At 41.7% G+C, this 20,948-nt stretch overlaps 1 protein-coding gene across 8 annotated transcripts in view; it reads right to left on the minus strand.

Annotated features, from left to right (window-relative positions):
• Positions 1-20,948, minus strand: part of ccser2a (coiled-coil serine-rich protein 2a) — a 43,144-nt gene that overhangs the window by 4,755 nt on the left and 17,441 nt on the right. For 5 of the 8 annotated variants that reach the window (XM_031874974.1, XM_031874983.1, XM_031874967.1 and 2 more), the window contains exons 4-9: positions 15,497-15,590; positions 12,410-12,518; positions 12,113-12,293; positions 10,262-10,327; positions 10,034-10,156; positions 7,308-7,454 (exon numbers count right to left, since the gene is read on the minus strand). In XM_031874974.1, the coding sequence (XP_031730834.1) occupies positions 7,308-7,454; positions 10,034-10,156; positions 10,262-10,327; positions 12,113-12,293; positions 12,410-12,518; positions 15,497-15,590 (720 nt within the window). Of the gene's footprint in view, positions 1-1,470; positions 1,556-7,307; positions 7,455-10,033; positions 10,157-10,261; positions 10,328-12,112; positions 12,294-12,409; positions 12,519-15,496; positions 15,591-20,948 lie in introns of all 8 variants that reach the window. The other 3 variants (XM_031875012.1, XM_031875001.1, XM_031874991.1) reach the window with 1 other exon arrangement.

Here is a 20,948-nt window from a genome sequence, read left to right on the forward strand (position 1 = left end):
GAGAGAGAGAGAGAGAGAGAGAGAGAGAGAGAGAGAGAGAGAGAGAGACACTAGAGAACGGGGAGGGGGACCCGACGTGTAAGAAAGACGCTTGTTGGAGTTAAGACATTTTAAATACAGCATTAACACCCAGCCCATGCTTGCAAAAAAAGGTCACACATTAGTTCAACATACAAACTAATTTAATGCAAAATATAATTACTGCATCCCATTCAGCACAACCTGGGTGAAGAGTGCAGCTCCTTCTCTAATCAGTCTTTCCAAAAACCCGCATTAATGGCAAGAACTCTTTGCTGGTTTGGTGACGGCCAGAGCTCCCAGAGGGCGGCCAGAGCATTAGTGGTCACATCAGATGTTTATCATCTTAGATCTACTACTGTACAGATGATCTTTTGATATGCTGTCTTTTGTTTAATTAGACCATGCAATCTACTGGTGGGAGGACAAATGCACTTTGACTGAATGCTGGGCTGTTCTCGCATATTTGTCAAAACACTCTATAAGCAGAAGGTCACTCGAGATTGAAATAACCTGAGATGCACTGAAATAAAACACACCTGTGCCACATTTTTATCACCTTCCCCCTCGATAGAAAGCTGAGCCCCACGGGGATAGATCAAAAGAACACAGCGTGGGTTGTTCTCTTTGTCTCTTTCTTTATTCTTTTCCTCTTCGGTCTCGCACATATGTGTATTTTCTGTAGTCTATTTATTTACCCATTGCCATCCTCTGCCTCCTCTACTTGCTACCTCATCAGCACAGCATAATACAATAGCTTTGGTGTGGGATTCGCTGCTTTTGTGACTGTGCTTTCATTGTTTTTTCAGCAGCACCGTCTTTCTCAATGAAGTCAAACTGTTTCAGTCGACAGAAATAATGTTAATTTAAAGCATTCAAAGCAAAGACCATGTTGTGGTCATGTGTACTGTTTGGTCAAGGACAGCAGATACATCCCTCTGTTAGGGAAACAATTATATTGTTAGATTGCAGTGTGAATTGATACTGTTCTTAATGCAAATTATGGGAGATATATTGTCTAAACAAACAGTTTAGGGGTGTAAAGTGAGAGTTAGAAATGCAGGTGTCTGCAGGTTTTCGAAAGTCGACAAAGTCAGCCAGTTTCTGACTACACACAGTTCAAGGGGAACTGAAGCTATAAATAGGCGGCTCAGGGGGAAAAAACACCAGAAAATGAATTGGTAAGAGGTCAATAAGTCAGACTGTGTTTAGGGAAACGAACAAGGAAAACTTTGCATGTTAGTAATTTGTTTCAAATTCATCTAAAAAGAGACATACAGGACAAACCATCCTGATATTGCGCAATGGAAAAAAAGCTGCAAAGGTACAAAGATATTTCAGCAGTACCGAGGGTTTTAATTGGAGATAAAGTCAGGCTATTCACAGACCTATGGATATGTTGTGTTATGAAAGGATGGAGAAGAGGCTGCAAAGAGGATGTTAGTGACTCACTCTGTCTGCGCTGGGGCATGCTGGTACGGGTCAAGCCCTGGTGCTGTGCCTGCCACGGGGACAGCAATGGGGTGGGCAGCGCACCCTACACAGAGAGAAACACAAAGGACAAAAGGCATATGACGTACCAGAACACACACCCACACATTCACACCCACAGAGGCATGCCAACACAGAAAACACACACTCGCAGCTAATGAGTATGGCAAGCCCAATTTACACACAAACAAACAGATTTGCACACACACACTATACCGACACAAACTCAAACACCACGTTCTTAAATAAAAAAATAAAAACTACATTTCAGTTGTAGTGTTAACGAGTGTTAGTGTTACCATCAAGGCTCCCTCTTTCCTTTACCCTTAAGTAGCTTTCTGTGTTGGAAAAGTACTCTTATCCCACACTGTCTGACTGTATCATACAGTAAACTGCAAAGATTAGGCATCTGCTTGATCCAACTGTTCACTGAAGTGACATACATACAGGATACATTAGTGAAATATTCAACCCAGGATCCATTTGTTTTATGGCAGCACTATTCCCTCAAATGAAGGTAATTCGGCACCCATTTGCCCACAATTGAGTGCTATTTGGCGTCTCTGGACACTTTGCGATCTCTACTAGAATTCAAAATAAAATGATGTGATTTGAACAATGTTTGGCTGCACACTGACTTCAAACCACAAATGTATTTCAATGGACAATATTTTGGTCCCAGTCTTCATTTCAGTCAACACACACACATGCAAACACACACACGCACAAACGCAAACACACAGAGTACTATAAACTCTTAAATTCTCCACCACATCACATTATTAATCTGTTAATAGGAAATTGTTTTGTGTTGACAATGAAGCAAATCATTGCTCTCCACACCTGTTGCCACCATAATGCTATAATGTGTGCATTTGCTCAAACCCAGGAGATTATTTTATCACATCGTTTGACACATTCTACTCATCGTCCAATAAAACATCGGCTACCTGGAGACTTCCAATAGTCTTTATGTTGTTTCTCCCCGGGCCACCCTGAAAACTATTTTCTTCCTCCTACTGTGTCATTGTTTATCCATAAATATAGTCAAATCCATTAAAAACCATCCCCAGTGCCAAGACTACAATCCATTGAAGAAGAGCACTCCATCTTAGGCAGTGCAAAAAACAAGGTGACACAGGAAAGGACAACTTTTCCACCCATCACTTTGATAATTGATAGGACAACTTTTACAAGCTGGGGGGGGGTGCATAAAGATGTGATGCCATCACTAGTTGTGAATTTGATGCATGTCTACTGAATATGATGAAGATACTTTTCAGATTCTCTTTAGTACATCAGTTTTGGGTTAAGACGATCTGCGCAAGGATGATAAGTTTACACTTGGAGTATAATTAGTCACAAAAGTCCGACGATCTAATCTAACTGAGGCACAATGTGACAGCTGAAATCATTGAACGTGTGGTTCATTGTGAATGATATATGTCAGACTGTTTGCCGTCTATCTGTTCAACTATCTCCATTTATCACATTTAGTTTTTGTTGTCTGAACATTTTGTTCAAACCAGCATGTGTATATTGTGAGCACGAACATGTACCTGAAAGAAAACAAGCCCTTTTATTGATAGCAAATCTCCAGGCCCCCATGAGGAGAGGCAAAGTGAAGAGGAAGCATGGCCATCACGTTAAGCGGACAGACGGACTAAAACCTTATCACTTCTTTCCTCTGCTGTGGAGAGGGCCGCTGCTCAAACAGGACTCTATTATAGAAAAGAGGAGCACGGAATCAGAGGGAAGAAGGAACAGATAGAGAGCGATAGAAGACGAGGAGGGGAAAGCAGCAACTTCCCAGCAGGTCCAGCCCAAGCTATTTCAGAGCCCCCCTAGTGCGTCTGCTAGAGGGGGAGGAATGGGTTGCCCTGATCTGCTCTCGTCCATGTCGTTCCTTGAACACCAACAACTGCTTCAGCGGGAGATGCTGCCAGAAGCCTCCTGTCGAGGCTTCATTTGCAGGGAGGAAAACCTCAGGCGATGAGAACAAGAGGGTATGTTGGAGGGCTCTAGAACGTGTCTGACAGTGTCTGGCAGCTTTATTAGACCTCGGTAGCAGCGAAGCCTGTCAATTTCTCAGTTTTCCATATCTGTGAAGACTCTCCAATGAAGGGCTGACAGCGCTTTACGAGGACAGGGAGACAGCAATTGTGAAAATAGGAAAGTTTTTCATATTCCATCAAAAACTTCTTTCATTTCTCTCCCACCAGTACAGAGACCCTGGGTTTGATGCCTGCTTTTTCCAATGAACACAACTCTTCACAAGTGGAAAAACAGGCGAGGGTTCTCATCCTTGTTGCTGCACTCACAACTCCTTCTGATTGGTTGGTTGGTTAGTCTTGTTTTAGACGTCATTCTCACCAACATAAATAACTACCACATCAGTTATGGTGGTAGTAGTCTGTTCACCAGAGGCCCCTCTCATAGTTTGTCTGTGCACAGTCCCAAAGCAAAACTTTTTGAAGTAGGATAAGAATTTAAAAGTCAAGTCAAAAGTTGTTCTTTGTGATCCTCCAACCTTTTCATCAAATAACAACAGAATTTAGAGGACTCCGTGATGCTAATCCTCTAATCCACTACACGGAGCTTCTCGTGGCTGGCTACAGCTAATACCTCAGGTTCGGCTACAACGTCTCACTTCACAGACTCTGGCAATTAAATCCTCACCTGTCCGAGATGACTCCGCTGTGCGTTGCGTGTTAATGAGCGTGCATGTGTGATGGTGTGTCTGTAATGCGAGGGGGCAGACGGAGGGAGTGTGGGTGGAGAGGTAATGTCAGGATCTGAGAGGCGAAAAACTTGTTCTTTCAACCTACACAGCTTAAAACTGATCACTAAGCTTGTTCAAATGCCCCTGCCTCTCCCTTCCCTGTCCTCCCTCTGTCTCCCTCTGTCTCTCTCTCTCTCTCTCTCTCTCTGACAGCAAATTGATCTAATTACAACTGAGCTAAAAAGTAGAGAGGTAATGTCAATGGAAGGATGACAGAGACCAACATACAGGGAGAATCACTGAAGCAAGACAGAAAGAACGAAAACAGACAGAGAGCTGGAGTGATAAAAAAACCAAAGAAGAGGTGAATTGGAGGATGTTTAAAAGGCAGAGAGGGAGGAGGAGGGCAGCTGTAATTATCTTCTCTTTCTGCCACTGATGAAACATTGCCTATTGTGTTGCCATTGTTTCACTGCTGCTGCTCATCTGCATGTTTGTTTATCTGGGCTATTAACAAGGTCGGCTCCCTGGTCCTCAGTCTGCTGAACCCATTGTTCAGTCACACTGACTACAAGAGATACACCCCCCCCCCCCAAACACACACACACACACACACGGCTGCACAGTTTTCTACTGTTGTACATCTGAAATTATTAAAAATACTGCTCATGTTTTATTTGTTGCGAAAAGCAGAGGAGGCGAAGAAAACATTACTGCTGCTGTGATTGCTCCGGGGAGATATTCAAGACGGTTATTTTTCCACAAGTGACACTTGAGTAGTTTCCAGTTCCACACCACATGTGCGTCTTGCTGCGACACGCGTGTCCACTGTTCCTGCTTGACAGACACATACTCATATGTACTCACGGCATATTGTGAGACTGTTTTTCTTCTTCTTTTCCCGAGCATGCTTTTGGAATTTAAAATTGGATTGTAAGCAGATTAAAATGGGAAGCTGCAGGAGCTCGTGCCCAAAGCAGTTGGTTAGGATGGGTCACCAAAGCCTTCCTACAGATTGAGAAGAAGTAAGGAGATGAGTTCATCACAAACAGTGGAATTGTTTAAAGCAGTCTACTGAGTGACAGCCCACAATGTTGTGGTTCCAGAAAGGAAATGATGGGAATGAATGGCTCTCTAGAAGAGAATATATCAACTGCTTGAATAACGAACGGTAACAGTAAAGCCCTTAAATAGTCCAAGGGTCATAGACCACGAGCTCACTCCATTGTTATACTGTTCATCTGAGCACAAAGCACAGCGAGATTTCTCCTGAATCCATGTTCAAGTTGCAGGAAAGACCCTGGACCTCCCAGTCCCACACATTAGCCTGTGGGCTACTGATAAGCCAACTAGATATCAGAATTAAAGCTATAAAAAGATTATAGCTGCTGGCCTTTGACATCAAAAATATTCTGGGCCGATCCTTTCAGCTTAGCACTCAAAAAATACTATCGCAGGGCAAGAGCTACTCCAGCGCTATGATGAAGCGGCACTTTAAATGTCAGAGGAGCCAAAAATCAACAGGAAACGGCCTTTCAGAGAGCAAGAGGAAAAAACAATACAGATGACAGCAGATTATGAACGTGTGTGTGTGTGTGTGTGTGTGTGTGTGTTTTGGAGGAGAAGTAGTGAAAAGTGAAATACAGACTCAATGAATGTGCGAGTGGGGAAAAAGAAAATAATATTTGTCCAACAAATGGCAAAGGTTAGAAAGAGAATAGCTCAAGAGACAGATTTCGAAAAAGGCATTGAAGGATTGTGTGAAAAACACGAGGTGAAAGCAAAGCATTGTTTGAGGAACACCGTGAACCCGGGCTCGCTGTAGGTGCTAAACCTGTCACCGCGGTACCAAAAGCTTTGATTCAATATAAAAGTAGGAATAACAGAGAGAGAAACATCCCTTTCTCTCCGTTATTTGTTTACTCTTTCACGCTCTTTTCTTGTTATCTTGTCAAAAAAACTCAGAGCTAACCTTTTAGAGCAAACGCATGCTCAGAAAAACAGAATGACACCAACATAATGTGCTTGTCCCCACAGTGCTGCGGAGGAAATAGTCTCCACTCTGGTGACGACAAAGTAACTTAAATTGAAGATGGTTGCAAAACACAAAAACACATCAAAAAAAGTTGACAGAACAGAGAGAAAAGTCTCAACTGTGTTTGTACGTGTTATTGTACACCAGGCGCTCTAGGTCACAGGTAGATGTTCCCACGGAGACGCTTCCTGTCGAGCACAACTAGCCCTGCTTTGATGGTTGCCATAGCAACTGTTAAACTATAATGCTCTTGTGGTAAGCAGGGACCTACTGTAGTTATTAGTGAGCTTGTTTTATCCTTTATTTCTTTCCTCTGTAGCTCATGTACCCCAATAAAATGTGCTTTTGACAAATCAGTTTTTCACCGGGCCTCATTTCTATAATTTATTATATCTTATCTTTAGGTGTGTGTGTGTGTGTGTGTGTGTGTGTGTGTGTGTGTGTGTGTGTGCACGTATCATACACTGAAGGATGAGAGCAGGTCAATTAGGAGAGTGTTTACTAGGCATCCTCCCTGTGACACTCCTGCTATTGAATCAATACTTGGCTGCCACACAGCATGCTAGTGTGGCATGATGATGAACAAGCTGAACACATATCTATCCATCTTCCACCTCTTGGTGTCTGTCTGTCTGTCTCCATGAATCCCTCTCCCTTTTCCTCCCACCCTCCAACTGTTCATCTCCTCTTTCTCAGTCACTCGAACATTAACACCAGCCTCACAACTCCCTGTTTGGTGTGAGATCTGGGTATTAGAGTGTGAGACCGTCCCACTGACACCCCAGTAAACTGCATTCCATAGAGGGGACATGATGTAGTCATTGAACAATTCAGACATGGCTGAGAGAGGCAGCAAATGAACGGGAAACTGACTGAGGGACCAATGTGAGTGTTACACGGAGATACAGGCAAGTGCTGGTATCTAATAAAATCCTGGTAACTGTTGAAATGAGGTGAAACACACTTATTATTCTGAACCAGTGTTTTATCTTTGAGCACTTCAAGAGAGCCGTTATGTGTGCTGTGAGTGTTTGGACTCACAACTTGGCTTGGTGGTCTCCAGTACGTCTGGGTGGCCTTGTCATAGTGAGGCTGCGTCCGTTTGTCCATCTGTCGGTCGCTCTGTCGTAGTGAAGAGGGAGCCCTCTGGTGGTGGCACTGACACCTGACCGGCCATCCTTGAGCAGGCTGAGGGGGCAAGAATGAATAAATCAATAAAAGAAAGCGTAGAATGTTGTAATAATTATGTTGTTTTGACCCATGGGCCATGTTTTCCTACTCCATGCTGGTAATAAGCTTGTCACTCTGCAGAGCAGTCAAATAACAGTGCAATGAATCGTTCGAATGATAAATGGCTTGAGAAAAGATATCTGCTTACTTTGAAGAGCAGGAAAAAAAAAATGTAATTGTTGGGTTTTATATCTGGCATTACCGGTTGTCTCAATGTATAACCTAAGCAGTAAACACAGCAGGTTGTAAAATATCTGATATAATTACATGTATTAACAGACAAAGAAAAAATGCATTATGTTCTTCACGTAGCTGCTTTAATTTCACAAATAAAACAGATGGCATTTTTAAAAGATCAATGCATATTACCAGACTGCAGCAATGAAATGTCATCCTGTATCTCCACAGATAAATGAGGGGCATGATGGGAAATCATCAGAGAAAATCAAGCTCAGGTTGGTAAATGGCTAAAGGTCTTGCAGTAAATTAAACTCGTTGATATTTACTTGAAGCACAAGAAAATTACCTCCTTTTTCATTTGGTAAAACCACGATGACTAACTAACTGATGTGAGTAATACATGTGACTTACGAGCCTTTACTATGAGCGGGTACCTCAATCCAATATAGAAATAAACGACAGAGCAGCCAATGTGGTGCGCTAAATCATTTTGTAACCATTTCTGTAAGAATCTCATACTCTTCCTTATGCGTGAATAAAGAGCAGCGCAACTTGTGCTCGGCTGCAAAGTATATGGCAGAATCTGACAGAAGTTGCTATTTTCTTTTTTTTGCCAGCTTTGGTGAAAACAGCTCAAACCAGAAGAGCGCATAATCATGAGCAGTCTGCCTCAACGGCGGCGGAAGCTGCATCCAAAACTGCATTCTGTCAAGTCAGACTGAGAAATCAGTTTTCTGTCTGTGATAGCTCCACTCCTCTCTCTCCCATTATTTCATTTTCTCTCCTCTCAGCCCTACACACACACACACACACACACACACACACACACACACACACACACAGTATACTGCAACAGACTGTCTCCCCGCCACACACAGCTACTCTATTGTTTTCTTATTACTCTGTTATGTTCAATTCAGTTAACTGTTCCCCCTCTTCAGTCTCTCAGCAGTTTCTCTCTGTAACACTTCGCCTCCCTCCGTATACCTGACTCTTAACCAACTGTAACATCGTCTCTCAACCAATTTGGAGGACAAGCAGCAGGTCGGGAAGCCTTCGACGTTCTAACTCTAGATATTGTGTGAACCAAAATGGCTGGCAATCTTCACAGGCTCTGAACCAGTGTCGCTCTAATTGGTATTTCCTCACGACCAAGTATTCAGGCTTCGTCAACCCATTAAACAGATCCGAGCCTGATCCCCCCCCCCCCCAACATCTTCACTGGCTCAGCCTCTACACTCATTAATGTCAGGCAGAGATCTGAAAACATGTCCCAGCTTTTTCTTACTCTCTTTGCTTATTGTGCGTGAGGTTGCGACAATATTGTGCTCTGTCTGAAGAGACTGCTGTGGGTGGGTGCTGATTCTAATTGGAGGGATAGAATGCGGCAGGGAGGCTGGAGGACAGGCCTCGCTTTGACATTTTGGTATTTCTCAATACGGCAGGGATTTGAATGATGTCAGCGAAGCATACGGTTGTTTGGCTAACAAGCGAGCCTGGTCAAGACACTAATGAATGTTAGAGAGTGGAGACGGAGGCAGCTAAAAGCAAACAGAACGGTAGTTATTTGGTAGGCATTCGCAAACCGCGCAAGGACACGCACTAGGGTGCACGTGTGAGTGCAGAACTGAACTCCCACCTGAGATGAAGGGCACCAGTATGTCTTCAGTGACAACTAGAAATCTGAATGGTGACCCTGTACCTGTATCACATGCCTTCCACACTGTGTGCTTTTATCAGTCCCTCTCTGACAGATTAAGTTCATAGAATTTGTTCTCCTATCCTTGTTTGCTCGACTCCTTCTTATCACGCTCTGTCTTTATGAAATCGGATAAATCAGGTATTGGGGTAAACAAAAGATAATGGAAGGCTGTGCCCAGGCATGCTTAACCATCTCAGCTCTGTCAGAGAATTGGTGTCACGGCAGTGAACTCCCTGAAGAGAAGATGCATGTTTGAAGGCTACATGAAAGCAATCAGCAAACATGAGCACAGGAGCTATTACAGGCCTGTTTGTATGTGCCCGAGGATCACGCGTCTAGATGCTGGAATACACGACTGAAGATGAACCTGCATTGATATTCTATGTATGATCACGTGACAGTGTACGAGCGCCCCCATGCTGTATGTCATTCATGAATACTTCATGTAGAAACCCCTTCATAACAGCAAAAATGAAGTTCAAACCATACATGTGTGTCCATTGTCCAGGTCTTGTCTGAAGCACATTATTCATATACTGCATGTTTTCAGTTAATCTATCCAACTTTGTCATTCAGTTTCTCCACATTGTTCTGTCTGCCCACTCTGTGCATTAAAAACACTAATGACATGCTCTTCCTTCCTCAACAAACTCACCATTTGTTCCCGCTGATGATGTTGTTGCAGCTGTTGACACTGCATTGTGAGCCGAGCAATAGTTTGGTCTCGACTCCTCAGCTCCTCTCTGAGCAACTGCACTTCCTTAATCAGCTCCTCCGACTGAAAACACAGACACGCATACAGTAAACTGAATAAAAGAATATATATTTGTATACAGCATCTCAAATCAATCACTGCTATAAACCTAAGATGAAGTTTCTTTACCTGTGATGCAGCGGTATTGTCCTCAACCTCTTCAGGAAGATCTGCTGGAGATTCGTTATCCTCGAGCTAGAAGCACACACACACACACAGAGAGAGTACACGGTGAGCTGGATCAATGATAATTGCCTTAAGCATGCCTCAAGAGCAATATTTTCTACAGTGGAAAAACTTTAGTCTTAAGCACATATGCTCTGCTGACCCTGAACTGTCACCTGAGGCAGAGTGTTGCTGTAAACTTTCAATTCATTTATTTCACGGAATACAAAAAATAAAAAAGTTTGTATGGAGTACTTGTGTATTTTTGTTTTCCAAAGCAGATCCACACTTCATCTCGTGTAGACAGAATATGTAATGCAACACTAATTACATTCTTTGATGATTTTACCAATTAATGTTTGATTAAGTGTTTGGTGATCAAGAATGAGAAGAATCACAGGTCATTTGAGCAAATAAAAGTTTTGAAATTGCATATTTTAATCAGGCCAAGAGTCACAAAAAGGTGTTGAATTTACAATGTGAAATAGTTTCATTCATGGAAGTTTTCCTCATTCTAAAATGAATCAAATAGTTGATAAATATTCAGTCAACATCTGAAATATACATTTTATTTCAACACTACATTTCACCTGCTCCATATTCCGGTCAGGAAGATTCATTTAGTTACAACCAGCAGTTCTATATAACCGACTCTGAAGCAAAGATCAATTAGGATTCAGCTGGAGGCTGGAGGCTCATTTTAAGAACAGGGTTACTAATGGGGCGACAGACGTATTTTCCCTCATGAGGCTATACAGCCAAAGCGTTTGACTAATTGCAGTGAGCACAATGCATCTGCGGGAGACATTTGATTTAAATGTGACATTTATGTTGTAAAGGGTAAATTGAGTCGAGGCATTCAAGATAATTTCCTTGTACTCAGTGTGCAGAGTGATCTGTGCATTTTCAGCGATGGCGTTGTGGGTTTTGTGTGTTCATCTCAAATGCAGGAGCACATTTCTGTAGCTGACGTCTTTTTTTCCTCTCCTCTCCTTCCCTGTCACCCTCTATTCTTCCCATTAAATGGAATTCTCAGACTGACAAACTGACAGAGAAAGATATATTAAGTTATCAGTTTCACACAAGCACAGATATATACATGTATATGCATGTACGCACGCTAATATGCAAACTACAGATCACATAATGTGCATTTAAAGAGAAGGAGGCCCAGAGCCTCTAATATCTTCAAAGAAAATACTTTGACGCTTCATGTGCAGCACATTAAAACCGTCTCTTTACCTAAAACATCTTTCTTTGTTTAAATACAGGGCAGCAGCACTGTGCGATGACAGTACTCTTTAAACCAGTATAATTAGACATTTTAAAACATTTAAATACTTCATGTGGAACCACATTCAAAATAAAACTAGCTTTGTTCAGTTTTGTCAGAAAATACTTCTCATGTTGCCGATACCGAACACCTGAGGACAATGATGCAGTATACTCCTAATAAGAGAATTATTATATTGAACAGTCTAGCAAACTAATACAAAGCTGCATTTAATAGACAAAACAGCAGCTGAAATCAAAACTAAAATCCAGACAGTTTACTATACTAAAACTAATTATAAGAATAAAATAGAAGCCCGGGGTAGGCAACAATATCTGTCTGTGACTTGAGGGTGATGCAACGGCATTAGAACAACGACAAACATAAGAGTCAGAGAGTTTCAAGGTCCACGGTTGAGTCTTTGTATGTGTATGTGTTGCTGTCCTGCAGAACTGTACGCCTGCATTCATGTGTGTCACTGTGCACCTTTTGGTACATGCAAGTGTACATGTTTGTGTTCATTCATCGTGGGTCGAACAAACCTGTAGTAATGTTTTGAGCCTGAGCAGCTGATTCTTGAGCGAGCTGCAGTCCTGAGTCATGTGCTTGAGCGTGAGTTCATCCAGCATTGCCTTGTAGCCACTCTGCCTGCCTTCAGGTGGGACCGGCCGTGAAGAGATCCTTGAAGCCTTGAGACCGTCGTAGTGCTGGACGACGTGGGCCCTGAGAAAGAGACGAAAAGAGAGACACAGTCACAGAGAGTCAGGCAGACAGAAGAACAGAATCTACTTTTTACTTCTCATCTGGCCACGTGTATTAATCTTTCAGGCCTTAACAACCTGCTATCATTGTAGAAGTGATCGGGTCCACTCCAGCGATGGTGTCTGCGTCGCTGCCCCTGCCGACCGGCCCTCTCTGAGCGTTCAAAGTGAGACATCCTGTCAGCGTCTATATGGGAAGAATTTAGCGCAAAGTCAGCCAGAGTAAAGCAACCTGTGCATGTCTGAAACAGAGAGGATGCAAGTGAGAGATAAAAGATCATATAGACTGTGCAATCAAAAAACAGTGTTTGGGGTTTGCTGTAGATGCAGTAGAGATGCAAAGTTTAAGAAAATCTCTTCCATTTCTCTTCTATAGTGAAAATAGAACATGTTTGTGGTTAAAGACGAGTAGTATTCTGCAAAAGATAGAATATGTTTTTTTCTCTGTTTTCCTCTGACAGTTTCTGTCCATTACAACCACTACACACAGGTACACACAAACACAAAATGCAAGACAGAGTCAGTTTTTCATATCTTATGGTGATGATTGCTGCTGTGTATATCTCAGATACTCTATTCTAGAATATCTGCATATAAATCATGATCTGATCCGCCTCATTCTCTTATTTCTCTCAAGTGTCGCACAAACGGTGACGGGCCATTTCATTTTCGAGAAGGTAAAAAGGACACAGTATTTGGTGACACTCAATAGCACATAGCTGTGAAATTAACTGTGACCGCAACAAAATTGACCACTAACAGAGTGTGACCCCTAGGAAATCAAAAGGACCCGTGACTTTCTATACTCCAGATAGTCCTTTGACTGAGAGAAAAAGGAAAAAAGGAAAAAAAGAAAAAGAGATAAAGAAATATTGGAAGATTGAAAGACCCAATTCAAGTACTGCAGCAGTGGTGGTTAAAATACTTTACCCCGAGTGTCACCACACAGCACAGGAGTGGACCTTCTGCTTGATCCTGAACTGTTTCATTCCAGGAAAATTCGGCACCTCCAATAACCCTTTTTGAGCTCAGAAAAAGCCCACTAAAAAGTAAACTTGTAGGAAAGAAATCCACAGAGGCAGAGAAACTAAGAAAGAGAGTGGAGAGAAATGACTCCTTGTCCAGTCAGTTGGTGAGCAGTTAAAGGGCCAGAGAGGGAAAATCAACTCTGCCTGCTTCTGTCTTTGTTGACACCCTTGTTTTTCTGGGAACTCCCTAGGAACTGGAGCTGGGGAGAAATAACTGTGGTGGTGGTGGTGGTGGTGGTGAGGGAGCAGCCAAGTTGACTGGTTTGTGTCCAAGCTAGAAAGTCAGCAGCATCGGCAGGCAAGGGAAAGAAGCTGGGGCCTCTCTCCTGTCACGGGACCCGACGACTGGAGGAAAATATGACATGAGGCCTCTTCTCCCTTTCCCCTCTTCCTGTTCTGTGGCAGAGTCAGGGTGTCTCTGGAAGGGAGGGACCACCCTTCCCGGGCCTGCCCTGTGGGCCGGGTCTAACTGGACTCTTCAACCCGTCTTGCTTTCTCTCTGACTCTCATGACCCTAACTCCGGCCATGACATAGAGCGCTATAAATACGGCCGCTTCCCGAAAAGGAGTAGGAAAGGATGACACTCCAATTCACATTCCTCTGGAGGGAACAGTTCTCTCCCTCTCTCTCTCTCTCTCTCTCTCTGTGTTCTTCTCTCAAAAACAAGGAGAGCACTGTTTAAAGACTAAAGAATGACATCAGGGTTGTAAAGCTGCCTCAGTAATGTATAGCTAGTTGAAAGTTTATTAGGCCCACCTAGCTAAAACAAATGCAGTGTAATACAACAGGCCTGCAAAAGACTCTACCAGAGTGAAGATTATGATGTTCAGTTTCTATTGAAGCTGTTTTAGAGAAGTAATAATCTAACTTTATGGTCATTTTGGAGGATGTAGTTTACATCACTGAGGGTAGACTAAATATTAGAAATGCCTCTCAGTGTAACAGAATGCAATTCAACAGCACAACAATCAACAACCTCCAATATGACCATAAAGTCAAATCAACACCTCTAAAACACTTCCAACAAAAGCTGAACATAAGGGACTTGATACATGTGGAATTTACTGCAGAGCTGTTGCAGTGGACTGCATTTCAAAGTGTACCTAATAAACTGGCCACTGTGTGGGTATATGTGCATGTGTGCATGTGATTGAGCCCATCCATATACTTGAACGAGGCATACGTGCCCTTTGCATTATGTCGGTAATTCAACGTGTGCAGTAAACGTATTATCCAATATTCAGGACTGACAAGAAAAACTTCACTTCCTATAATTCATTATGGCTCATGAGTCATGACAAATTATATTCATTTTGCTCAACCCTTCTGTCTCTCATGTTTGTGACACACACTACCCAATGAATACACAACGCTGTAAACACTATTATTATGTGTTAATAATCTGACCCGATTACCTTTTACACCTACAAAGATGCTATTTTACTCAATGCTATTGAGATAACTTATTATATTCACAAAGTAGAAAACTCCAAGGCTGAGATGGATATGGTATCAAGATGGGAGGGGGTGGTGCTATGTGGAATAGAGAGCTATTAAATCAGTCATGTATATACCATACTGCCGTTGTCAAGGCAATCAAATGTGAAGTCTACTCCCACTAAGCCTGTATATGCACCGTGAAGGGGCTGGTACCATACCCAAGCGTGTGTGCATCTGTTCATATAAACAGAGCCAGACAGCTGACTGAACACTGCTCCAGGTCAGCTGCCCATCTTTCATTAAAGGCCAGTTGTGTGGCAGTGGTGGAGCTGTAATTAAATAACTCTTCAGCAACCAAATTTTAACAGAGTAACGGCACATAATAGACAGCAAGGTGTTCAATAAAAGATTTTTAATGGATGTAGCAGAGGGAACTATTCACCCTCGGCAATGCAGGATTCAATTTATTCCAGCCATTATATGCCATAAAAGGACATTGCTGGAAATAGAATGCTAAGACCTTGGTAATGCATTAATTTACAACTATGATCGGAACAGTTCTGCTATAGAGGTTTCCACTTATAAGAAAATAGAGGAAAACATCCCGCCAATGAGACAGAAGCATTTGTATTGGCGATAGAATAACCTCACAGTGTGTGTGTGTGTGTGTGTGTGTGTGTGTGTGTGTGCGCTGACCATGCAAGCCATCCTCTGGGAGGTCCACATCAAGCATGAGGTCATCATCATCCAAGTCTCCACTTCCTGGAGGTTCCAGGTTGTTCAGGATATCCTGAGAACCACAAAATGATCATGTAACAATCCCTTCATTGTAAGGCATTAGATAACATTATAGGTGCATTATTGGCACATTATGGGTGCATTAGAGTCATTACATCATTCTGCCTCTGGGCAAAAAAGGGATTTTGTTCTGCAAAACCAACTGCTGGGATAGAAATAACTAGACCCCAGGGGCCAGACACATGGACGTGCACGGTCAGAAACAAAACAAAAAAAAACACTTAATGCACAAATGGGAAAAAGAAAAGAAGAAAAAAAAGCCTTTTCCTGCAAATAATAAAGCTTTACAAGCACATTTGTTTTGTGTGTATGGACATAAACCTTATTCCAAAAATCATACAATTAGCCAGAAATGGATGTAAATCTAAACCAGGAACCTTCTGTCCTTGGTCTGGTATTAGCAACCTCTTCCAACATCGTTAGCACACAGAGGTTTAACTGATGCTGAGATATGCAGTAGTCTTTTCATTCATGAATGTGAGAATGAGGTGGCTATGCAAAAAAAAAAAAACAGTGTTTGGACACAAGAGCAGGAACGCCAACACAAAGTAACGTAATCGCATTATTTCATAAAAAGAAAGCCATGATGAACTCTTGCATTTATTATGCATGGCGTTTTTTTAAATTGCATTATGACATTTAAACATTCATTGTTTCGTTATCTATTCATTAATACGCATTTTCAATCCCTGTAATTTGTCAATTTTGTCATTAACAATAACAGTTTATGAAGGGCTGTAAATCACATTTGTCTTTGATACCGTTTCACATGAGCCTCTCCCTCCAGAAGCTCAGATTATCCCATACATCAGCAGATAACAGCACAGACTTCTGGAAAATATCGCTCAATTGTGAATGATAATACAGAACACTTTGAAAAGGCAACAAAAACACTTCTCATTACAGACTCAGAATATGCAGTTAGTCTAACTGCCGCGCTGCCGTCTACCGCCGAATAATTCAAAGCACACCCAAAAGCAAATCAATAGTTCAAAGCTTTATTTTTCAAGGCAATTTTGTGCTTCATGAAACTAAATTGACAGCATAAAATGACTCATTATAGGAAATCTCATGGGTTGCATGATAACTGGCTGGTACTCAGTGTTTCAGGCGTAATGAAAAGGAATAATGAAGGGAAAAGAATAAACAAACACTTCTGGAGCCATCCAAATACTGTCAACCAAGATGTGGGAGGCATCTTTGTCATTTGATAAATCGACCCGACTCGTCTGTTGTATTCTCTCACTTCCTTACCGTCCTCCGATTTATGTTTCTCTTTTCTCCTCCACCCTGTTGCTCTCTGCTCTCCTTATATTCTCTCTTTTTCAGAAACCCGCACAGTAAAATGTCAGCGACATATTGACCTCAAAATTGCGATCCTGTGATACAGTACAGAGCTATAAGTACACTCTTCCTCTGCTCCAAACATTTCATCTCTGGATCTTTTCAGCTGTCTTGACAGTTCACCTGTTTAAAAAGACCCTCTGTACAGTACACCAGCCGCACAACAGCAGCAGCAAGAGTCCATCGTCAGTGTCTACACAGTTTGACAAAAATCACAGCTCAGTGCTAAATCATACACTTGTGCAAGTGGAAAAACACCCAGACTGAGAAAGGCCTCTAAAAGACTCAGTGGGCTGGTTACAATCAGTGGTTACAATTGAATTGTATTATTTCCGTCAGATGGATGAACCCGAAACGCATCCAGCGTGGACATCTTGTGTATTATTACACATACTTTCATCACAGTTGTGCAAACTTAAAATAAAAAGGCAGTAAATAAATGTATGATGAATCCCTAATTTCGCAAAGGAAGAATTTTACCATTTCAGGAGTCCCTTTCTCTTCAGTTAGACACAGATGTATCATAAATGATTGCTCGCAGCATATCGCAAAATCGCCTGCATTATGACGACATCATTATGGTGGGAAAAGTGTTTTGATTGTATTGCCAGTTACATTTAAGATTTCATTCCTATCTTTCATCTTACGTTCTGCTCACATACTGTACACACATCATGAGTAAATTGTGGCGCAATACATTATTGTTTTTTTCTCTTTTCTTCATTCCAGCATAATTCCTCTCCGTCTCTGTCGTGCCTTCCATTGACTGTCTTTGTTGTCATTGACAGAGTGCAACTCCAGAGGTTTGAGAGCAAACCACACAACGGAAAGGATGATTACTGAAATTACAGAACAGCAAATGCTCAGTAGCAAATATCCAGTGTGTCCTGTGCATTCACAATATTTCGTTCTGATGATGTGTTGCTAAGCAAGATGTTCAATCGTCCTGCTACAATGACCCCTGCACTCGTCCCTCTTCCATGGAGAGTGTAAAAACAATGTTGATTAATAATGAATTCAAGTTGTGGACCCTTGGACTCGACTGCAAAGACAATATCTGTTACGCGCCGTTATCAAAATGCAGCAGCTTTGAGCCAATTAAGTTGTAGTTGTTGAGCTTGCTCGCACTAAAGGAATAATGATTTGACTTGAATTTGACACATGACATGCATATTTTCTATCTATCTTGAACCGGTTGTCCAAAAAGCCTGCAGCGTGAGCAGCATTCACAATTGTAACAGCCGAGGGAAGGTCTTCCAACATACTCGGTTTCATGGCACACTCTCTGATCCCACCGCATCAGAGGAATCTTCCAACAAACACAGCTGGATCAGACACAGATTAAAACCTTCAAACTCGCTGGGAAAGTTCTGAGGCTGAACTTCTCTTTGACAGTTTGCCCTCTAATGACCCGAGTTGTCTGCACAGCAGATTTGTGGAGCAAATTAAAAGCTCATTACTAGGTACCTTGATTCTACCCGTCGATTTCTTTGAGAGTATCTTTTCAGGATCTCTGGTAGATGTTTGGTATTTGTGGGCTGCATGTAAATTAGCATCGTGGTACACCATACAGCCAACGTGGCAAAGGAGGCGGCTAATTTTCTGTTCAAACTTCAGCGTTACATAAATCGAATCGATAACTGCTAGGGAGAAGTGTTTCGACTCTTCGCAGATACATCTGTCTTTGTCTTCTCTTTTGTCTCACAGGAAGCAAGCCGCTCTTTTCAGCCCAGTACCTTTCTATTAGTTTGTAATGAAATCTCAGTTGAGCTACTCTATCAGAGACGAGGGCTAGAAATCAACATTTTTTTTCGTGGATCATTAGTTTTCCAAAGGTCAAACGCATTGCAAAATAATGTCCTGAAAAATACAGAAATACTAGGCGATTGCTGATGCAGTGTTTTTACGTAGAAGTTTGGGGGCTGTTGTGCTCAGCTGCTGCTGTGTGTGTGTGTGTGTGTGTGTGTGTGTGTGTGTGTGTGTGTGTCTCCTGTGTGACATTAGCACGTCTACTTCACAGAATCATTTCTTACACTCTATGACTTGGGACTCGCTGGTGGTTTTGATGGAGGCTTTGTCCTCTACCCCGATCATTTCCAAACGTCATTGTAATCCATTTACCCGACTCGTTTGCAGCTGTTGAGCGAAGACCTATTTCTTATTGTCCGTCTTACTGAACGTCGTGAACGATCGGATTGTTCTGTGGTACGACTGAAGGGAACCTTTGTGAGATGTGTGAAATGTAGGATAATCCAGTACAGCCACTGTGAAAGTCGTGTTGGTCTTACAGCGGTAATTGGGTGCTTGAGAAATGAATGAGTGGTGGGAGTCTGAATGTCCAAAGAATGAATCCAAATTATGGGTTCACAAAGAAAGATACAGAATACCAGGAAATCTTAATTCAAATATAAAAAAAGAATCAGTTTTTGCATTGATTCTCGTGTCATTCTCTTCCCTTTCAACTTTGGCTAGAATAGTGATAGTGATACTGTTTCACGGTAAATAACAGCCTTCCAAGAGGCAACATCTATTCCATATTTTCAATTTCATAGCATAAGAGATGCTTTTCAGTTGTACAGCCTGTTGTGACCCTTTGCCTTTAGGGAGAGTGTTTGTGCAGAGGAATACGGAAGTGTTTGAAATGTTCCTTATTTCTATCATGAAAATTGTATACCAAAGTTGCCAGCGGGCAGAATGCTACGTCAGTCCCCAGCAAAAGGAAGATGTCTTTGACACTTGCACTACCGTCTGTTCAAATGAAATGAAACGAAACGAAACGGATCCTTATGCATTTGGTTATTTCTCCCACTGTACCAGACTCGCATCACACCGTGACTTTACAGTTATACCCCTGCTAGAAACATGTTGCTACAAATGTCCGTGTCCTTTATATTAACACTTTATTTCCGTTGTGTTATGCGATGCACAGGCAAACTTTCAGAGAAGGAAACAGCAGCAGTGCGGAGGAGGCACACTTGAGTGAAATTGCTTGACGAGTGATGGCAGCTGCAGAACGGAGCTAGATAGAGTTAGGTAATCCTCAAATCAGTATGTCTTTCCAGTTTTATCTTTTTCACATTTTGTTTGGTGCTCAAGATGTGTCTATTGTTGATGAAATGACAATAATGTGCGTACTGTGCCATAGTGTATACACCTTACACATAAAACAGACTGTCAACACGTCCTGTTGCACTCAGAAACCTCAGGTTTTATAAGATGATCGCAGTTTGAACAGGGTTTGTTGTTAAGACGTAGTTACTGTTATTAACAATATAAGTAGTTTCATTTTGTTGTTTTTTGCTTTGTATCATATACAATTAGTGCTCTGCTTAGTTTGAATATAATGATGGATGCCTTTTGAGAGAGTGAGTTATTGGGATCTTTATACTTTATGCATTTGATTGATCTTGTATTTGTATAATGTCTTAGAAATCTGATGTAAAAACTGATCTTTCAATGCGTCTTTCTCCCGAACAAACACGAAAATAATTCTGTTTTGTTGAACGTCCTTTTCAAATTATTCAGGACCAGATTTTAGGAACTCAATACACATCCTAGAAAATGATTTTTTGTAGATCAAGTCCCAAAATAGAAGCATCCGCACTCTCAAATATGTGCAAAAAATGTTTATAAAGTGAGCCTTCGGTCAAAGACCTTCTTCAAAGCAAGAATAGGTAGCAAATGAATTTAGCCGTAAAAAAACGTTCAAGGAACATCACTAGATTAGCCTTAATGCAGACAACTTGTGTCCATTAGTTGAACTTGTGTGGATAAGCATCAAGGTAATTGTAGTCCGGTGTATGACGGAGTACAAGTTAAAGAATAATCACCTATAAATTTAAACTTTAGTTTTGAGATTATGCTCAGAAATTAAGTGTTTTAAAACGTTAGACAGATGCACTGCTAATCATGTAGCTGCAAGTAAAATATAGTCAATAATCTGAACACACTTAATCAACCAAATCATGTCCGTGAAAAGTGGTTCTGCTTTTATGTTCGGAATCAG

This window comes from Anarrhichthys ocellatus, unplaced genomic scaffold (genome assembly GCF_004355925.1).
Source record: "Anarrhichthys ocellatus isolate YVR2014 unplaced genomic scaffold, GSC_Weel_1.0 scaffold3, whole genome shotgun sequence".
Taxonomy (NCBI): Eukaryota; Metazoa; Chordata; class Actinopteri; order Perciformes; family Anarhichadidae; genus Anarrhichthys; species Anarrhichthys ocellatus.